The sequence below is a fragment of the Bombus vancouverensis genome, chromosome 9 (genome assembly GCF_051014615.1).
Source record: "Bombus vancouverensis nearcticus chromosome 9, iyBomVanc1_principal, whole genome shotgun sequence".
NCBI lineage: Eukaryota > Metazoa > Arthropoda > Insecta > Hymenoptera > Apidae > Bombus > Bombus vancouverensis.
Genome location: NC_134919.1, coordinates 14,078,371 through 14,099,233, shown reverse-complemented (window position 1 = coordinate 14,099,233; position 20,863 = coordinate 14,078,371). Strand labels below are relative to the sequence as shown.

The 20,863-nt window shown below is 33.0% G+C and overlaps 3 protein-coding genes across 8 annotated transcripts in view; 1 reads left to right on the top strand and 2 right to left on the bottom strand.

Moving 5' to 3' along the window:
• Positions 1-434: 434 nt before the first annotated feature.
• On the top strand, positions 435-9,678 carry Caper (RNA-binding protein 39-like protein Caper). 4 transcript variants are annotated; one of them, XM_033330315.2, is made up of 10 exons: positions 451-580; positions 665-738; positions 1,004-1,077; positions 3,091-3,155; positions 4,881-5,204; positions 5,418-5,625; positions 5,693-5,959; positions 6,049-6,224; positions 6,294-6,464; positions 6,701-9,678. In XM_033330315.2, the coding sequence occupies exons 3-10, from the start codon at positions 1,060-1,062 to the stop codon at positions 6,996-6,998; spliced, it is 1,527 nt and encodes a 508-aa protein (XP_033186206.1). In that variant the 5' UTR covers positions 451-580; positions 665-738; positions 1,004-1,059; the 3' UTR covers positions 6,999-9,678. The 4 variants fall into 4 exon arrangements, with proteins under 4 accessions (XP_033186204.1, XP_033186203.1, XP_033186202.1 ...); XM_033330313.2 differs by lacking the exon at positions 1,004-1,077 and having other exon boundaries at positions 435-580; XM_033330312.2 differs by lacking the exon at positions 1,004-1,077 and having other exon boundaries at positions 449-738; positions 5,421-5,625.
• LOC117154901 (2',5'-phosphodiesterase 12) lies at positions 9,359-11,718 on the bottom strand. 3 transcript variants are annotated; one of them, XM_076621414.1, is made up of 7 exons: positions 11,668-11,718; positions 10,717-11,514; positions 10,503-10,642; positions 10,136-10,422; positions 9,910-10,062; positions 9,717-9,837; positions 9,359-9,642 (listed from the first exon to the last, which is right to left on the bottom strand). In XM_076621414.1, the coding sequence occupies exons 2-7, from the start codon at positions 11,430-11,432 to the stop codon at positions 9,380-9,382; spliced, it is 1,680 nt and encodes a 559-aa protein (XP_076477529.1). In that variant the 5' UTR covers positions 11,433-11,514; positions 11,668-11,718; the 3' UTR covers positions 9,359-9,379. The 3 variants fall into 3 exon arrangements, with proteins under 3 accessions (XP_076477529.1, XP_076477530.1, XP_033186201.1); XM_076621415.1 differs by having other exon boundaries at positions 10,717-11,477; positions 11,573-11,705; XM_033330310.2 differs by having other exon boundaries at positions 10,717-11,707.
• A 6,926-nt stretch (positions 11,719-18,644) lies between these two features.
• Positions 18,645-20,863, bottom strand: part of LOC117154907 (opioid-binding protein/cell adhesion molecule) — a 36,463-nt gene continuing 34,244 nt past the window's right edge. Inside the window, exon 7 of the mRNA XM_033330323.2 lies at positions 18,645-20,841. Coding sequence (XP_033186214.1) covers positions 20,696-20,841 — 146 coding nt within the window. The 3' untranslated portion in view covers positions 18,645-20,695. The remainder of the gene's footprint in view (positions 20,842-20,863) is intronic.

Sequence of the window (20,863 nt, the reverse complement as noted above, 5' to 3'; positions counted from 1 at the left end):
TTTTTAAATTATTATAGTTTATCTATTTTCTATTAAATAAGTTATGTCGGGAATACGATCATATAATTCAGTCCTCGACACTCGCTAGGGACAAGCGTCTGAAAATTGAGTCGTGTCTGGTTGTGAAAAATCAACATGGAAAGTCAGCAAAGACCTCGTTCCTACGAGACAGACAAAGATGAGTAAAATATATTTCTCTCTGTCTGAGACATTTGTAACATGTTAGGCTCTTCCATGTTGATTTCTCGTAACTAGTTAGGACTCAATTTTCGGACGATACTCTACATATAATTATCAAATAAAAAATATAAAACCTATCAGTAAAAAGTCAATCAAGAATCTATAGGGACATTTTAAAAATAGTTGTACGGTTATGGTTACTCGAAAACTCAATTGCAAAAATAATGCATTCGACACTTCCGTGAAGGTGGCGCTTGGTTCGTTTATTCACATCCGGTCTTCCATTCTCTTTGGTCATCGTCGCATATGATTGCGTTCTTGTTCCTTAACGTTCTTTATCGATCTTGCGTTTTCAGTAAATTGTTAAACGTTTAAATCGTATGCGAGCATTCGTTAGTCTGTACGTTATACACAATATCCTCATAGAGTTTTCAATTCGACCACCGTATTTTAGATTATCGAGTGCTAATGCGTGGTATTTCAGAAAGCTCACCGACTCGCGCAATGGCGGAGGATTTGGATGTCGAGGCAATGCTGGAGGCGCCATATAAGAAGGGGGTAAGGCTTAATTTTTTTTTCTCTACTTCTTTGTTTGTCTCGGTTTGCTCCTTCGAGATCCTGACTTTTTTTGTCCTATAAAGTCTACCTAATCTCGACGCGCAAGAATACAAATACGGCGCCGTACCGTTCCGGGTATGTTCTGTCGTGTTGCGATCGAGAAAAATATGAATCGTCCTTTCCTTCCCATATATACATGTAGAACAAAGTACGCCCTTGTCTCATACCGACTATTGATCAATACCTCCGTTTTCTGTACTTATAGATGGTACGTAACATGTACCCTCGCGCTCGTAGGATGTTCGGCAGCGAGTTCCTAGAATGCACTTGAAATACGAGGTATTAAGAAAAGCCATCACTAACATCATTTTTACTTAATTCTTTTTTCTTTATCTATTTCTGATCTTTTTTTCTAATTTTTTTCTCAGAAATCGTAACGTTTATTATTTTACGACGTAGATAGAATTGTTACTGCCACCATTTTACGGTTATAGAGAGACAAAGGAAAATACACATGCAAAGTATAAAGGTTGTTTATATTAATTTATTTAAAACAAAACAGAAAAAGAAATGTAGAAATGAAAGATGGATTTGTTAGGTGCTGTTCTGCCATGTGCCATGCTATTCTATTTATCTTTATAACATTTATATGTGGTAAAATGAATCAACTTATTTGTGTAAGCATCGAATAGCTTTTATATGTAGAATCAATAATACTGTTGTCTGTAGTATTTTTTGCAGTAGAAGGGCATAATATTTATTGATTTTTACTATGTACCTTCGGCATTGTTAGGAGGAACAAGAAAGGTATTTGTCGGATTTTAAAATTTCAAGCAGTTTCATATTGGCTGTGTTTTCTTTTAATTCATAGGAGTTTTATTTATACATCTTATTTATAATCATATATTGATTCCCTTTTTTAGGGAATCATATGTTGTTATAATTGTTTAAGATCTCTAAAATTAAAGGGAACAGTGGTATTAATGAAGAATTGTATTTTAACTGTTATGAATATTTGTGATATTAAATTACAATGTATATGTGTATAGTACAAGAGATACAAAATAGTTCTTATTGAAAGTTCTACATGTTTTATAGACAGGGCAGATGTAATAATCAGATTTAATCTATTTAGCAATTTGAGATTGCTAAATATTTAAATATGTTTTTTCAATGTGTTATGTATGTTATTCAAAACTCCAAAAAATGTATATTATTAAAGTCTACTTTTTTCATCATATGGTAGACCTTTGTTTTTAACTATATGACTACAATTACTAATGGTAGTCCACTAAGATGCTTATGGTGTTTTCATCTTTTGCAATATTTAAGATTTTCCATCAACATAACATTATTTGTCTCATTTAAAATTTGAATGTACATTGATATAGTACTTCACAAACAAAATGCATGGTAAATTGGCAAGCAGGAAATAAGTTATATGGTTCAAATGAGAAAATGTTTTAAAATTGTACAATCAATATTACTGAAGAATTGGTAATTGACTAGAGGATTAGTTTTATATTCATGGTAGATAAAAAGATATAACATCCGTAACATATACATGTAACACCATTATCACCATTTCATTGTATTAGTGCCATATACCATGTGTATGTTCGCTTTTAATCATGTGAAACATTTTCTCTGTACAGCTAAATCATCTTGTGGTATATCTACTGGAAGCTGCAAATGATCGTTGATCGTTTTGTTCCTAATTATGAGATAGTTAAATCAATTATACATGCAGGGGTTGTAGGTTAGCAATTAGGGTTCACATTTCGTGTTACATTAAAAACGTACTGTCTTTGATGAGGGCTCTCTTTTGCAGAAGAAAAAGGATGTGTGGTTGGCCATTGGTAGTTTAAGACCAAGGCATGCTCAACCCAAGATTGCAATGCTTTCCTAAAACCCGATAAAACGATTGGTAAGTTTGAGCCAGGTGTGTGCGAGGCGTCGCAACACTATGCTCGCCCCGTTTCTCTCTGTCTCTCTCTCTCTTTCTTCTCTGTGTCCTCATCTTAGCCCCCTCAGACCAATATAATCTACCTGGAAAAAGAGAAAGAGCACGAGAGTGCATCACCATCCAGCAGCAATAGATCTTCGATAACAGTGTTCAAAGGAGAGTTATCTACATGGTTACAAAAAATTTTTTTTTAACAGAAGACAGAACTTCATTATTGAGACATATTTTATTTTGAAACTATTGTCAAAATTTAAATTGTACAATATGTACATAGTTTATCTTTATAAAATTTACTAACGTTCTATGATTTGCTTTTTGTCCCCTTGTTCGCGCGTCCCTGCCACATCGGCTGGCTGGCATGGCATTCAACTGTTTGCTGTTCGTAGGAGCAGGACTCCTCATCCAAAGACAAATCCTCCAAGGAGAATGGGTCTAGCCGTAAATCATCTGGGTAAGCATATTTCACTTATTATAATCAATTTGTAAACACAATTTGTGCTTATTATTAGAATTAATATTTGAACCATTAAATCTATTAAAATATATAAGTAAATGTTTTATTTCTACAAGTAATGGTAATGACTACGTGCCAGTAACGTACGCTACTGAATGGCGGTAAACGAAAGTGATAATTACTGTCACTGATTTTTGTTGCAAACCCTGAATGTTTTGTTATCTTTTCATATCTTCCAATGTAATTTGATCGTTCTATCCGTCGTTCGGATCTCATAAAAAATTGTAGTTTATCTTGGTTAACCGATAATAATAAGTCTTGCTTCCTGATTACTTCTCCAGAAATTACTATAATTTCAGTAAAAATGGTAAGGAGCGCAAAATAAATAAATTTAATTATTTCGTTTTTGTTATATTATTATATACATTTTTTAAAATAGTACTATTATAATAGTTGTTTTTATTAATTGAACAAATTTAAGTAAAAATTACATCTGATGAAAAACCATGAATGAAGAAGTAAATGGATTGAATTTTTTGAAATCCTTGTTTTACGAGAAAAATATCTGTTGTTAAAAAATTTATCGAAGTATTAGATTTTTTAAATTAGCATTAAAATTGAATTTTAATGCATGATTTATAATATGATAAAACACATGTGTTTGTAAATAAACTACTTTATCTGAACCTTTAGCCTTATAGATTGAAATACATATTCGATTGTATGTGAATATTTCAAATTAGTCATTTGGTACATACATATAACTGTTTGAAGTTATATTCTCTTTGTTATAGACCCCATACAATTAGTGTAAATGCTGGTTATTTTCATAATTCCAAAGGTTAGACCTGAAGATGGTAAGTATTTAGGAAGAATATCTGTGCTACAGATTATGTTAAAAATCTGAAATGTAATAAAAAAAGGATCATTAAACAAAATAGAATATGATGATTAAAACATGCAATAACACTTGTACAGATGTTATATTTTATAATATATTGATTGGGTTATTTTTATCACATGTGTTTAATTATACAATTTAATGAAAAATTATTAACCCTTTGCGGACGGGACGGTTCGAAGTCAACCGTACCGTGGGGCCGAGCTGCTGCCGTGATAGTCATTTAAAATCCCTAGTGCACATTTTTGCTTAGACGCGATTTTCGTTCGTAGCACTCCAAGATGTCAAATTCTAGACATATGTACATGAACAGATTCTCCACAGGATAAATAAAATGACCTACATATGAGTCTTTTATATATACGCATATATGAGATATATGAGTTTCTCGACCATAACGACGCGTTTACGTGGGATACATATATGAGTCTTTCGGTTCTATCAGTTGTTTGGCCAAATACATATATTAGTTCCTTGGCTAAATTGATGGTTTACGCAGAACGCATATATGCGGCGGCAGTCCGCAAAGGGTTAATGTTAGGATTATTTACTTATTTGATTATTTATATCAGTTAAGTCGTACTGTGGAAATAAAAGCTAATTTTAGAAACTTTTTTACCACTAAGGGTTCGGATTAATAAGTGGACATATTACAATTTAAAAAATTACATTGTACAAATTAAACTTAAAATTATCAAGTTCCGTTTATTATTTACTCAGATTTACTATATCATGTACATACATCATGGAATACTAATTAGTTTTATAGGTTTTATTAAAAAAACTTCTTAGTACACTTTATTGGTTTCGTTTTTTTACAGGAAGAGCAAGCATCGTTCTCGTTCCCGCTCTCGATCACGGGACCGTCGGGAGAAAGATCGTCGCGACCGCGACCGAGATCGAGACAGAGATCGAGATCGTGACAGAGATAGAGAACGTGAACGTGATCGTGATCGTGACCGTCGACGTAGATCAAGATCAAGAGATCGGAGAGACCGCGATAGAGACAGGGATAACAACGATAGAGATAGGGATCGACGGGATAGAGACCGAGATCGAGACAGAAGAAGGAAGCGATCCCTCACACCAATTACACTTCCCAGAGCAAGACTACCATTTGGAAAGGGTGTCAGTCCCCTTGGCATGTAAGTTTGCATGAATTCATTATTTGGTAGAAAATGCAAAATAGCCAAATAGCCTAAGAATATAAGAATAACATATTTCAAAATTTAAAACTTTTCCACAAGATATTTTAAAGCATGAAACTTAGGGTTGCATCACTTTTGCGTCTATAATTTTTTGTGATAAATTTTAGAATGTCAATGTTTTTAATTTTTTGTATCTTATATTCATTTCAGCAGAAATGATGAGCTAACACCAGAGGAACGGGACGCCAGAACGGTGTTCTGTATGCAATTAAGTCAGCGTATACGTGCTCGAGATTTGGAAGAATTCTTCTCGAGTGTGGGAAAGGTTCAAGATGTCCGACTTATCACATGCAACAAAACAAGAAGATTTAAGGGTATAGCATATGTAGAGTTCAAGGATCCTGAAAGTGTGACATTGGTGAGTTAATATATAATTTATATTTGATATTATGTTTATTCTTATAATTATTTCATTATTTTCGCAGGCACTTGGTTTGTCGGGTCAGAAGCTTCTCGGTGTTCCCATAGTAGTACAGCACACTCAAGCTGAAAAGAATCGCATGGGTAATTCCATGCCAAATCTAATGCCAAAAGGTCAGACCGGACCTATGAGGTTATATGTTGGATCTCTACATTTTAATATTACAGAAGATATGCTTCGCGGTATTTTCGAACCGTTTGGAAAAATTGATAACATTCAACTGATCATGGATCCGGAAACCGGTCGAAGCAAAGGCTATGGATTCTTGACTGTATATATCAAATATATATTAAAATATATTATAGATTATTCAGTCATAATATTAGTATTTTCTTTAAAATATATTTATTTTTATTACAGTTTAGAAATGCTGATGATGCAAAAAAAGCTTTGGAACAGTTGAATGGCTTTGAACTTGCTGGAAGACCTATGAAAGTGGGTAATGTTACAGAACGTACAGACTTAATACAGGGTCCATCTCTTCTTGACACAGACGAATTAGATCGAAGTGGTATAGATCTTGGTGCTACTGGAAGGTACAATATTCTTATATTGATCACTTTTTGTATTTTAATAAGTTACTAATTAATATTAAAAATATTTAGGTTACAGCTAATGTTCAAATTAGCGGAGGGAACTGGACTTGAAATTCCCCCTGCAGCTGCAAATGCACTAAATATGGCTCCAGTTATGTCAACACCACAACCACCACCACAAGCTGCTCCTCCTATAGCGACACAGTGCTTTATGTTATCTAATATGTTCGACCCACAAAAGTAAGTCCTCGTAATTTTCTTAACATGTAACAGGCATATCTGTAGACCTAGTATTAGATTACTTCTTTCACTGGGGGAATGTATATGCTAGATAAATTATGTTATCTTAAAATATCTCCCATGCATATCATTATATGTATGTTCAGAAATGATAACGTAACACTACATTAAACAACTACAAATTGTTTAATAATTATGCAAAGATTAAATTCAAACAGAATGATTTTTCGTTTCAGTGAGACAAATCCGAATTGGGCCAAAGAAATCCGTGATGATGTTATCGAGGAATGCAATAAACACGGTGGTGTATTACATGTGTACGTGGACCAAGCCTCACCTCAGGGTAACGTTTACGTTAAGTGCCCGTCAATAGCGACAGCAGTTGCGGCTGTCAATTCGTTACATGGTAGATGGTTTGCTGGTCGAGTAATTACAGCTGCCTACGTGCCAGTTGTAAATTATCACTCACTGTTCCCAGACGCGATGACGGCTTTGCAATTACTAGTTCCGAGTGCTCCACGAAGGGGAATGTGATCTTAAGCAGTGCGCAAACGCTAATTACAAATATGTAAATTTTAGTATTACATCTTTTCTTACTGGTAACCGAAAGGAAATTTTTGTTACTGTAACAAATCCGTTTAAGTGTCGTTTTAAGCCATACAGGTATTATTATCAATCACAAAACACACCTGCGTGACTCTTTCATACGTTCATAAAGATAACTACCTTTGTAAAGAGCTCATTCGATATTAGGGATTTTGACCAATTAGTACACGCTGAAAAATTGTTCTCAATAAATCTCTAGATGCTCTATTAGAGTATGAGAGTGAAATTACCCTTTAAATAGTTCATTAATATCATATGTGTACAATGATTTATGAGTACTTACGTGCATTCACGTATCGAATTATATTTTAACAAATTCAGTGCAACAAGATATCGAAAAACTTCATTGCCTTCTTTGTTAAATATGTTAAGTAATAGATTCTTATTTAAGTATTCTTTTTTATTACCTGTAATAACTACACAATTGAACAACTTTCGACGCTTAACCTGTTAGAGTAAAATTAAATTTTAAGTAAATTTTGAAAAAAGTGGAAAGATTAATAGATTATAATTTTAGTGCAAAGGCGTTGGAGGTGGTAATATATACATATATAAACATTATATATATATATATATATGTCGGAGAGGGAAGGACAGCGGGACTTTCCGTCGGGAATGCTGGGAAAAACCTTCCATCACCATGGTCAAGATTTTAATGTTTAAGCCATAAAAATAAGGAAAACAACTTTTAATGTTCCAACCTGGCGTTACGACGATGGGTTCAGGTTTAAGGTGACATAACGGGTCACCAGATGTAGCCACGGTCACGGGAGGGCCGCATACCTGACAGAGGTACGGAATGATTTTATGACTCTCCTTAAAAATTTGACCCGAGAAGCGGGGACAGGAGTATATAAGGATAGGTTCACCTGGATTCAGGGAGTTTTTAGTTAGTGAGTCTTTGAACAAATTGCTGAGTAAGTCACGCTGATACTGGTCATCCCGTGGACTGTGGATTCGTTATCGAACTTGGATTCGTTGTCACCATCATTTCGGACATCCTATTGCCGTTACTCATAGCCTCTTGTAGTGCCCAAATTCGCACTGATAAACACTAACCACATCCGCGATGGTAAAGTAAGTAAAGGTTCATAGAACGCCCTAAAGTGCCAACCTGACTCCGACATATATATATACACACACACACACCTTTCTTTAAAATTTTCCGATCATTAAAAAGATCATTGAAACGTGCACAGCACATGTTCTTTATACAAAACCAAGTAGGCGGTGTTATATTAACGGAACGAATAGAAAAGTTTTTTTAGGCAGAAGTCTGCAGGTAATGAATTTCTTTAACAGGTATATGTTACTAAAAGCAATAGTACAATAAGCATTATTTCTAATATTTTTGAAAACATAAAAAGATCACAAAATTAAAGATAGAGGTACTAATTTATACAATAGTTTTTCATATATCTATTTAATTATATATAATGACCTTTCGAATCATAGAGTAACTTAATAGCTAGCCGAATTTTTAACGTTGTACTATCTAAAGAAATAAATCACAAACTAGTATTCTTCGTTGTGAATGAATAATTAATATTATGTCAAATCACTTTAAGTCAATGAGATGAGATGAAAGGTTCTATTTAGATATAGAATTTTAATATTGTGAAACTTATGGAGCATCAAAAAATTGTTTTTCAAAGCTTATGATAACTGTTATATGTAATTAGATAGACGATAAAAAAAACAAACTTTATTTACCCTGCAGGCCTCTGTTAGTTTAAAAAATCCATTATAATATAATCTATGTAAAAAATTTTGTAAATTATCACCGTTCATTCATATATGTAGTGATACTACTGCTATTTCATATTACTAAAATGTGAATGTACACTTTGGTAATCAGAAATTAAAAAATTAATGTGATAGTACCATATGGATGTGAAATCCTCTTCTAGAATACAAATGTAAATGCGCAAACAATATTTCTTTAACTTTATTCATTTATATATGGAATAATTTAAGTAGATTGTAGTATACATAAGGTTTTCATTTCTTATTTTAGATTAGAATACAAAGATTATTTTTTAACTATTCGCTGTATCGTAACTTCAATTACAAATACTATTTTGAAAAACACTGAAAAGTAATTTTATTGTGTACGTTTTATAAAAATTCTACAAAAAGTTGAAATTATTTAATAAATTAATAATAACTGAAAATTTACATATTTTTATATTTTGAATCACATATAATTAGATTGGATCTCTTCAGAGGAGATAGTAACAAAAATATTAAAAAATGATACACTGTTGAAATAAATTGAAGAATGTCAATCGAGTGCTATGTATATATTTTTATTTTGACCATTTTAAATCAACACACAATGATATATGATCACTTGGTGACACTATAGATGGAAGACCCGTATACGCACTAAGTTCTTCTTTACTCGGAAATGGTATAACTTGTTCAACTGTTAAATAATCCGTTTGATAAAATATATAATCTAAACAACCAGAAAAGGTAGCTGTGTAATTTGTGTATTCTGGAGTACCACATGCACTAGACAAGTTCATGTCATGTTTAATAGACACATTTTGTACATGTTCTTCAGCATCTATGATATAATAGAATATGACTGTTATAAATCAAAGTTTATAGAAATTATTATATAAAAACCATAAAACTAACCAGATTTCCAATCAGCATGATCTTCTGGTATGTAAGTTTGAGTTATTAATTGATAAACGCCACTTTCTGGGACACTGTTGAAGTCACCACAGTATAAAATACTAACGTTGCATTCGGGATTCTGTAAGTTTATAATGCGTCATTAATCACATTAAACATTTCAATTTTCATTCGATTAAGTTTTTGCAAGTACCTCCTCTTTCACTTTTTTGGCAAATGTGCGTAAATATGATAAACCATAATATGCTTGTAACAAACGTATATGATCGGCTGTTGTACGGAAATACAAATGTGTATTGCCAACAATTAAAATTTCAGGATTTTCTTTAGATCGAAGTGTTATTGTCTATAATGCATTATATATATCATAAATAATTATTAATAAATCATATTTAATAATAGTATAATTATTCTAGTACCTGAATAATCGTATTTCTGTTTAAGAATGTTTGCTTTACACGGCTGTTCTGAATTTGCGTCCAAACAGTATTAAATTCATCTAAATCTGTGTTTTGAGCAATAACCTTATAATCACAGGACAATTGATCAAACCTGTCCTGATTATAAAATATTGCGAGACCTTCCCGTAAATCGTTCTTTAAATTATATATACTACGATAGTTTAGTATACTTAAAGACATTTGCAAATCATTTTCATAAACTGACCTATCTACTTCTTGAAGACATATTATGTCACTATTGTATCCTGTAGAAATTTAACAACACCATTTATATTTTTTTATTTTCAATTTAAAACATTGATATAATCCAATTAAAAAAAAATACCTATTAATTCTTTAAGAATTAGTAATTTTCTATAATCCATAGATAAGGCATAATATGGGCAATATGGATATAAAGTTTCCTTAGAGACAGACGTTTCTGAATATACATTTGCTAATATATTGTACGAAGTTACTCTGAAACTAAAATTTCAGTTTAACAATTATGTTAAATGAATGTAACTAAATTGGAAATTATATTTCCACTTAAAACTTACCTTTTACCTGACAATTTATCTTTAGTAAAAGCATGTCTGGTATTAAAAAGACATAAGCTAGGTCCAATTTCTACAATATTATTTGATGCAATTTCTGTTAAAGGTCCAGATTCTACATTATTCTTTGGAATACATGATATTTTCAATCTGCATCCTAAATCAGAAGATCTTGGAACATATAAAAATCCTTCTCCTACATGTATCCACTTATTTTTTTCATTTTTATACCAGTTAAAAATTGATTTTGATTTATCTATATTTGTTCCTTCAAATTTAGAAGGATAAACTGGAAAATCAATTAAAATGCTCGATGGTAGTTCTAGTGTAGTAATGGAAGGTACATTTTGCCTTAATATATATTCCTTATCAAAAATGACTAATTTTATATCCGACGCATTGTTTAAGATTGTTTGACATGTGAGGTCACCATTCAGGACAGAGTCATTTCTTAAAAATTTTATATTATCTTCAACGTCACTTTTTAAGCTTTCTACGGGTGTTACACATTTGTTCTGCTTTTTCAGTCTTCGGTAAATTTTTTCCTTTAAGTATACAGTAATATTCCTATTTATTCTTTGAACAAAATTATTTATGGATTCGTCCACATGTCTTTGGAAATTGAATTGTCTATCGACGTTTAACTCGGAATTGATGTAACGAAACGACATCTTAAAGTTCTTGCTTCCCTCTTCGTGAAGTAAAATAGCTTCATTCATGTTTAATTGTGTCACTAGTCGTGAGCTATTTTTTAAAAATTGTTGCTGAATTGTTGAAATAGGCAAAAAAGGGGTTAGATACCTTAAATGCAAAATACGATTTAAAATTGACATTTTACAGAAACATAATTTGTATTTACTTTTTTATATAGAAAATCTATGCTTTTTTGAGAAAAGCTTGTAATATAAATCTTAAAAACGACGAATATATGTTTGAGCAATAAAAGCTACTTGCCAAAATTATTTTCTTGCTGCCTGAAATGGTGTTCGAAACTATTAAAGTGCCATCTGTCGTCATGATATGAATGCAAGCTTATAAAATATATGTTATCAATGGTTGATTACATTAGTTATATATTACATCGGTAATGTTGGGAATGACATTAAAGTGGTAAGGGAAGTCTATAATGTGTAGCATAATTAATATGTAACTTATTATAAATAATTAGCCATGTCACTGCGCCACGCTAGAAAAAATTACTGAAAATTCTCAATGCGAGAATTGATTGTAAATTTTAATAAATAAATAAAAAAATAATTAATATGTACATATGTATAATATATAGCTCGTCTTTACCATAATCTGTAGTGCAGAATAAATCTTACATCACGGAGAAAGTATAGGTCCGTTTGTGTTACATACATGCATGCGTACAACCAACGATACAACGGCTATATCACATCTGTGATGCGTACCTTAGCCAAGATACAAAATATACGTGACATGCAATACTTTTTCGTATCCCATGTTTTTGGAGATCACCTATGAATCATGGACATAGGAATACGTTACATGTGGTGTTACCGATTCAATATAGTACCGGCTTGAATTAAAATTAAAGTTTTCTATGAAATTACTAATAAAATATAGAATAAATGTAGATAGAATAAGGAACAGATATTCTATAATCGCAAATGAAATATAGAATTTTATACTTCTATATACTTCTGCTTCAGAAAATTGCAACGCAATCTATGAATAATTGAAACAAACAAATTACGCCCAATGAAAAGAGCAAAAGGATTAACTGTTAGTATTAAAATATAGTAGTATCAATATATAATTTAATATATAACATAAAATAATAATTAATAAAATAGTATTAATATATATTTAGTACTAGTCTGAGTGGCATCCAAATTACCCGAGAATACTTAAAATTACGTAGAGTTATTGAATATATTAAAAGCTTAGTTTGACGCTATAACTGTTTAGTTCTTAAGGGCTATGTGATTTTAATCACTTCTTCTTTCATCTTAGTATCCAAAGCAATATTTCAATTTCTGATTAAATCCAACTTCAAATTGTTTTACTTTTACAACAATATTTTGATAATTTGCTCTTTTCGTGTAGAATGTGTTTTTTTCCTGTCATCAACTTTTTATGTACTAATTCATTAAACAAGTTTGTTACAGAGTTCTTGGATTGTAGGCTTAATTAAATAAAATGAATAAATGGAAGGATGTAAATACGTATTACGAAATATTTATCTACATTTTGAGCCTCGTTTACTGGGATTATTTATATCAAGAATTTTATTATATTTTTTATATTTTGATTTTGTTTCAGAAATCATCATGATGTTGGGATTGAAAGCGGACGTCAGTTCCGCGTCGTTCGTGTACATGTGGAGGCTGTCGTCGCAGACAAGGTTGACTATTTCCTTCTTCAGTTTTCGATCTTGCATGTCCTTGTCAATCACGGATCAAGTTCGGATGTTGTCACCATAAGCCGCTCTATCACCTTGTCCGTCACCACACGTTCGGTGAATCTCTGTGCTCTCAGGTTTACTGATTTCTCAGAAGCTCCTTTGAACTTTGCGGTCATTGAATTGTTGTTTAGTGGCGAAGTTTAGAACATAACCATCTCTTAGTAGTTAGGTAGGCCACCGTAGGGTTTTAGTCGGTAAGAGTCCGACACTACCTCGCCGATTCTCTCAGAACAGCGGTGGGGTATCCATGAGGATTTCCCGACGTAAAAAAGAAAAGTATTGTTAGTGTTCATTTATATAAGTGTGCTAGTACTTAATGCATGTATCATTAATCCTCAATTGGTGAAAATCATATTTAACCGTTAACAATTTAACATGTTGACCACTTATTTGTATACCATATTTTACACAATAAAACATCTTTATCACGTAAAATGCAGAATATAGATAGAAATAAAATTCTCCAAAATTAAACAATTTTATTCTAATCTATTCTGATTCACTTCCAATCCAATTATATCAATCGAAGATTAAATGTAGTAAGGTGGATAAATAGAAAATGGGTAGAAATATTGAATTGATATTGAATTACGCAGCTGTTTTAAGATTTAATTTATTTTTACTTTCAGGATTAGCTTTTTGCATCGGTTTTCCTTAAAACTCTTTTCGTTCTTTGTTCCTCATAACAATCAAGGGATTGGTCGTTTTACAAATGTACACCAGGAGGAGAATTTTGTTTTTATAAATTGGTGTTTTAAATGAATAAATTGTTGTGCGTAAAAGGAGGATGGGTGGGATCGTGTAAAGGGAGGGTCTCCACTCGCAGCAATCTCCACGCCGGTGAAACTCGGGCAATCAGTATTATTTCATATATGATTACTAATTGCATTACAGTACGTAATACAATTATTAATTATGTAAGAAATAATACGAGCTGATTGGCTCGCGATTGTAGTTAGCTTTATTAAATTGTAAGATATCGGTTGGTATCATCGGAGCGACCAAGTTCTTTCCGATGATCAGTTATGAAACTCCACGTTCTATGGATAAGGTAGAATAAGTAAAATCTTGTCAAAACTTGTGTCACTGGTAAGGTTGCGATTTTGTGTTCCCCAGTTTATTAGCTGTCAGTATTTTGCAACGTCTGAGTTTTTATTTATTTTAACTTTTATTGTCTTAATCACCTCTTATTGAAAGTTTGGAACTTCGGTAAAAATAAATTTTCACAGTTCGTGATTGTACGAAGTAAGATGGGAAAGCCCTTGTTTTTAATTTCTTTTTGTTTCATAATTTTATGAGATCTCTCCTATTATTTTTATTTGATTCGTCTATAGTTTTATAGATTCTCTTCTATTCTATGTGTCATATGTCCATAATACCTAGAAAATAATACATTTTTGTCGCGCGATGTCTGACCGATATTACTGTTCCGAAATAACATCTTTTGGAGCAGCTTCATACTTTTGATGTGTGTCATTGTTTTACTCACGGCATATTAAAAACTTAGAATGCGATGGTAAAGTAGGTATTTCTAAATAGTAAGATGAAAATTCAAGAGAAACTTATCGATCTAATTTTATCAAGTTTTGTCTAGTCTAATTTGAGTTAAGTTATCGATGTAATCATCCTAATTTTGCACGTTTAGATTTGGTAGAAAATTTTCAAATTACTATTCAATTATTTCTCAATACTTCTTTACTTAATTGTGGTATAAAAAATTTAGTTATTAATTAATAATTTGTTATCCTGTTGCGGCCATCCAACTGTCGTCCATTACCATCCAATCCGCCATCGACCAGCTTAGGCAGAATATTTTTGATCTTTTTAAGTTCAATCTGTTGGGAACTGAAATTTAATTAAGAGATATTTATGTAATCTTTCTCCAAAGTTTAGCCGCAGAAAGGTCTGAAATTCCAAAACAGTTAGAAGAAAAGTGATTGCCCGGAATTACTTCTTAAAAATAAAATGGTCCAAAGACAGACTGTTGTTGTTTTCAATGTTCCAAAAATGACGAATGTGAAGGTTGGGCACACGTTGGATGCACAGACCGAATAAATATTAATTATTTTATTTATGATACATGTAAAGACAGGATTTGAATAAATATTTTTTTACATTATTAATCATTTAGACCAAAAATTTCACTAATTAAATAATTGATCGATACTGGACGACAATTTTTCGCCTGTTGCAAATTACAACATTTTATCCGTTATCGATCGGTCGTTGATCGTGACGTTGTCGTTACGTGTGGCTCGTGCCATATGTTTTATATTCACCTTTAACCGTATTGAAATATTATATTATTAGTGCACATTGATCAGTTACAACCGTTATAGTGAATCGCTTATTTATGATAGCTAACTTGGATTCGCGTGTTTCATCATATGTAATGATATGAGTGATTATCAGTCGGTTACTGTAGAAATTTACTTTTTCCTGTTTTTAAGATATTTATTTTGCTGGTAATTGATATAGGAAGGTTTTGATATTTGAGACTTCACAAAGTTGTAACGATAAAAGTATATGAATGTACATGATTTAGTATGTCGATTCAGTATGTCAGATGTCGATAGAAGTATATTCTCCTCGCTCTAAGTTTCAATTTGTTTTTTTTTGTAATCGTGCGTATCTTTATTTAAGGTTGGCATTACGTTAAAAGCCGGGAAGATAGGTGTTGCGAATTGTCGATAATCCAGAATTCAATCGGTGGTTTACATAGTAGCGATGCCGTTATCATTCGCTTTTGCAGGATTATACGGATCTTACGGATTTGTGGTGACGACTGTGGCAACCGGGTGGTAACGTAACACTGCGACGTATGGATTAGGCGTATGCCCTTGAAGTATATGTATAGAATGGAATGTCCAATCTTGCAAGATGCTACACTATTCACGATATTTTGAATTAACTCCTACGAATATAGGCATCCCGGGCGTTATATTGGAAACCGATATTCACGACCCTTACTCTTCGAGTACCAACGTGTACGTAGCCGTATCTTCTCTCTTGTATCTTTATTCAATGCTAGCGTTGCCAAAGGTCGCTCACCGATTAGTTTATTTTCATCTATCGACCTATCGTACCAATATTTCGTCAACACTTTCAAATACTTCCATTTCAGTAATTAATTCTAGAGTTTCTTATCAAATCTTGAGAAAAACGTTAATTTATCGAAGTCGGTTGCTTTTATCTTAATAGATACGGTTTTAATAGGATCTACTTTTTTTTTACAGCTATCAATTTGACCACTCGGATATTACAAAAGCAGAGGAAATTTTCAACTAAGCATGTTTTTATGCTTATCTAGCATCGTACTTTCTTTTTCTTTTTTGTTATATAATTGGTTTTGGTCACGATTGTCATGGACGATGTAAAAGGGAGGAGAGGAGATCGATGGAAAGCAGAATGGATTAAGCACGGCGGTGGCAGATTTGCTTCATAGCAACACCACATTTCATCTAGTTTTCATTGTAAGTGCACTTGTGCCAAGTGCAAAACCCGAATCTCGTGCGTTCGTTTATTACGGTTTGTTGCTTCGAACTATTTTGTCATCGTGTGGCTTTTCAATTAGCTTGATCGTGTACGTTTCATTATACTATATTCGTATAGTAGTTTCAATTAAAACTCTGCGGTTCAAATAACTGCAGCCAACAAAGTCATAAATACGTCTTTTCGTAGCATCTTGCTGTTTAGATGTATCGCAACCGAATTGATATTACGATGCAATTGAAGTAAAACAAATGTATTTTCACATTTTCTTTCCGTACTATATCAAAGGTAATTTTTCATCTTCAAAGAAATTGGTGAAATGAAAAGATCCATTCGAGTAACTTGGAAATCTGACAACGAAGAAAATAACTGTACAAGATTCATTCACTTTACTTACGCTTTCAGTATTTTTCATGGTAGAAAATATGCTTCAACGTCACCGTTTTTTCGTTTCCGTTCTTCAAACTTCTATGCTACGTAACCGAACGTACCAGCAGCTAAGCGTTAACTGATCGTGTTTCTTTCTGTACGTGTATTTAAAGTTATTCTGGAAACTCTTTCTGTCTTTTCTTCTATAAAGAAAACTAGAAATGAAGTTTGGAAGCCAAATATGCTATTATGAGAAGACTCAGTAGAAAATAGAAGAGGAAAAGGAATCTTCTCTATTGAGAGACCAACATCTATATTGACCTTTTTGTAACTTTTTTTCGCACGAAAACATGTGCAGATCAAAATGAAGATCAGACGCAGTTTCTTGGTTTATTCGAGTGAAAATATTGATTATCATGAAAATACTTGGTAGTTTTCCACTGTATAAAACTTGGAAAGAAAAAATACAGAAAATTTCGTCTGTTTTATTCCAGTTGTGAATTTACACGTTCTAACCGATACCTTTAATTTAGCAATAAGATATACAGGGTGGTTGGTAACTGGTGGTACAAGCGGAAAGGGGGGGGGGATTCTACGCGAAAAAAGAAGTCGAAAATATAGAATAAAAAATTTTTTTTTTTTTTAATTTTTCCATCGAGACAACGATCTACAGTGAGATCCGTTATAACGAGACGCGATAAAGTGCAGGCGTACCGAGCGAAAATTCAAAGTCGATTTTCTCGAAAACAAAGCCTCGAACGAAAAATTTTTATTCTATATTTTCGACTTCTTTTTTCGCGTAGAATCACCCCCTTTTCGCTTGTACCACCAGTTACCAACCACCCTGTATATAAGAAGTTCAAGGTAGCATAGAACGAGAAATAAAAGGAATATCATTTCCTAGAATTGAAATAAATTTCTTGTCAGTGCAGCGTAATTTAATAAAATCTAACGGAGAGTTCATATACATATTCGTTCGATATATTTTGGACAAGTTTGACATATTCGAAATATATTATTGCTCGGAGTTCATTCATAGTGCAATTTGGTGATGCGTATTCATTCTATATATCTTGCGTAATACTACCAAATTACATAATATGAGTACATATTCTCTGTTGAGTTTTGATTAATATTATACGGAATCAGCTGCGGTTATTGGCGTTCGCTCGGTAAAGTCACAAATCGATTAGATGTTCGAAACGTGACTAACGGATCGTTGGAAATTTCAAATTTTGTACACGTACCAAGCCATAGTACTTACCTTTGCTTCACGATGTTCGACAATTTGGCGATCGACGAAGATAATCGTTGCAAGGATCGTTACAATGAAACTCTAACCACGTTACGTACGAATTTCTATCGGCAGTCTCGAAGGATTAATATTTTCATTGGTGGTAATTTCCCCATTAAACATTTTGCAAGTACTTACTTCGTAATATCCGATTAAGTGTGTTCTCGACGGAAGATACATACATCTTTGCTATACGTTACCCTGGGTGCAACGAGGATTATTACATTCCACGGCTTGGATGCAAAATTCCTGCAGATAGAATCACAGTGATAAGGGGAATTCGTGACGATATTAAAGCGATTTATGTTTGAATTTACCTCCATCGGTAAAGGTGCGTTTCTTTCGTAAAATAATCATTTCTCGATTGAATCAAAATGTCCAATTTATTTTGTATGTTATAATATCGTGGAGATGAAAATCTGACGTCTTGTTTTATTTTGCGAGTCTACTTTTACAATTCATATGTCTCTGGTAAGTCGACGAAAAAGAGTCTCAAACGTCCATGTTAAAATCATCTACTATCGTTAAACGAATCAAGTATATGAACGTTAATTAATAAGTTTTCGCTCATGGAAACGATATTAACGTGTTCCATAACCCTATATATAAGGAGCTAATGGAAAACTTGAACGTTCCAACGAGAAGTCATTGATAAATCATTCAGCATACAACAGCGAATAAAAATGTACATGGCATTGCTATCCGATAAAACACGCGTAATGCTTCGTTCTCTGTAAAAAGATATGGCAATATTCTTGTATTTTGCGAAAAATGTTCTTGATACACAGGCTCATGTGTGTGCACGATTTAGAGTAGATATTGTAGTTGGCATACACGCGTATGTACATTGATCACATATTAATACATCAAGTGATTATTTCGAATGTTACCAGGAAATAATAACGAGTATTAGACTATGTCTATAGGATAGATTTCTCTTTTTCCTTCGACGAAGCATCCGACAAACGATACTTTTCTAAAGAAGATCGTGTCAGACTATAAAATTGGCAACAATAAGACAAGGAAATCCTCGTTTGACCGTGTATTAAATAACTTTAAATGTCTTTCTGTTTCATTGGAATTTTATACACGCAACGAGATTGAACTATTCACGCGGTTTCGCAGTGTGATCGTGTTTATTCGAAAAAAAGATAAAATCGTTGTGAATTCACGAGCGTAAAGAGCATTAAAAAGAATTTGAGACCATGATGAACATTCGTAGCTGTATGTGATTTGGCTCGTTTAAACGTTGTTAATTCACGAAACTGTTGGTGAAACGTGAAAGCGTGGCTTTGCCCTTAGAATTTATTAAGTTCACTTTTGTGCGCGTTCAAGTGGCAAACAGTATAAAGCGACACTGCACGACACTTTTAATGGATTAAATTTATCTGAACTCGCAAATGTCTTTTCAACTGTTTATCAGAGTGTCGCTACCATATTACATTGACTCTTTCACGAATGAATGTGAACTTTTCCATTCGACGACAATTCGCGAAATAGCTTTCATTTTTATTCACCATTAATTACGATAGAAAACACACGACATACGGCGAAATGAAAACGAGCGTTAAATGCGATACCTGTATCTGTGGATTCATATTTCACATCGATAAAACGTTTCGCGTGTTTTTTTCTTCATTACTGAAATTTCTGGCGAACTTCGTTTGTTTGCAGGCAGCTAAAAAAAAAAAAAAAAAAAAGAAGGATAGCTATTTCTTTCGACTCGATGGTTTATTATTTCATGCGTACGAGTAGAAACTCGGACAGAAGTCCATGCTCGTTTTAGGAAAAGAGAAATGGTAAATGCGTCGAGGTGAAGATCATTCTTTGTACGTTTATGACGATAAAAATATTTAAAGGATGTGATTCAAATGAATATAATACTTGATTTAATATTGCTTGAGTTTATGTCTGGTCACACATTTCACGAAAATTGTTGCATCTTATACTCAGCGTTGCAGATGCGTTACGCATTTAACATTCAACATTTATTGGAACGGAGATTTAAGAATATCGAATTTCGAAAATTTAACCGTCGACATAGCGGTCTCGAGTATTGTACTATAGTTAAACCGTAGATTAACCGATGCAAGTGGAAATCTTGCCAAGTGACGGCGCACTTGCTCGTATTGTTTCAAAATTTTACGATGAATTTGCTGCATCGCGTTATTGTTATTTTAAGTTAACATTTTAGGATGTTAGAGAGCGTCAGATGAAATTAGCAAGTTTCGTTGCACGTGCTCAGCAAATTACCGACGACGTTAAATGTATGTAAGTCAAGCACGAGTAACGTTGTAAAGTGTAAAGTAAGAAGAGATATACGAAAATGGCATCGAAATTATTTGGAATTCCGCAGCAGGCATCAATTCGGTGACAAAGTTGATACGGTAGGCTAGTCACGTGACACAGGTTTGCCGCGGATGAAGTCGATTCGAGGTGCGTATACCGAGGAAAGTCAGAAAAATCAACATGACATTGATGGACGCTTTCGATGTAGCGTTTCGCCGATCACCGCCATGCATAGCTGCTGGTTTTTCCTCTTCTATAAACAGAAATGGAAGAAT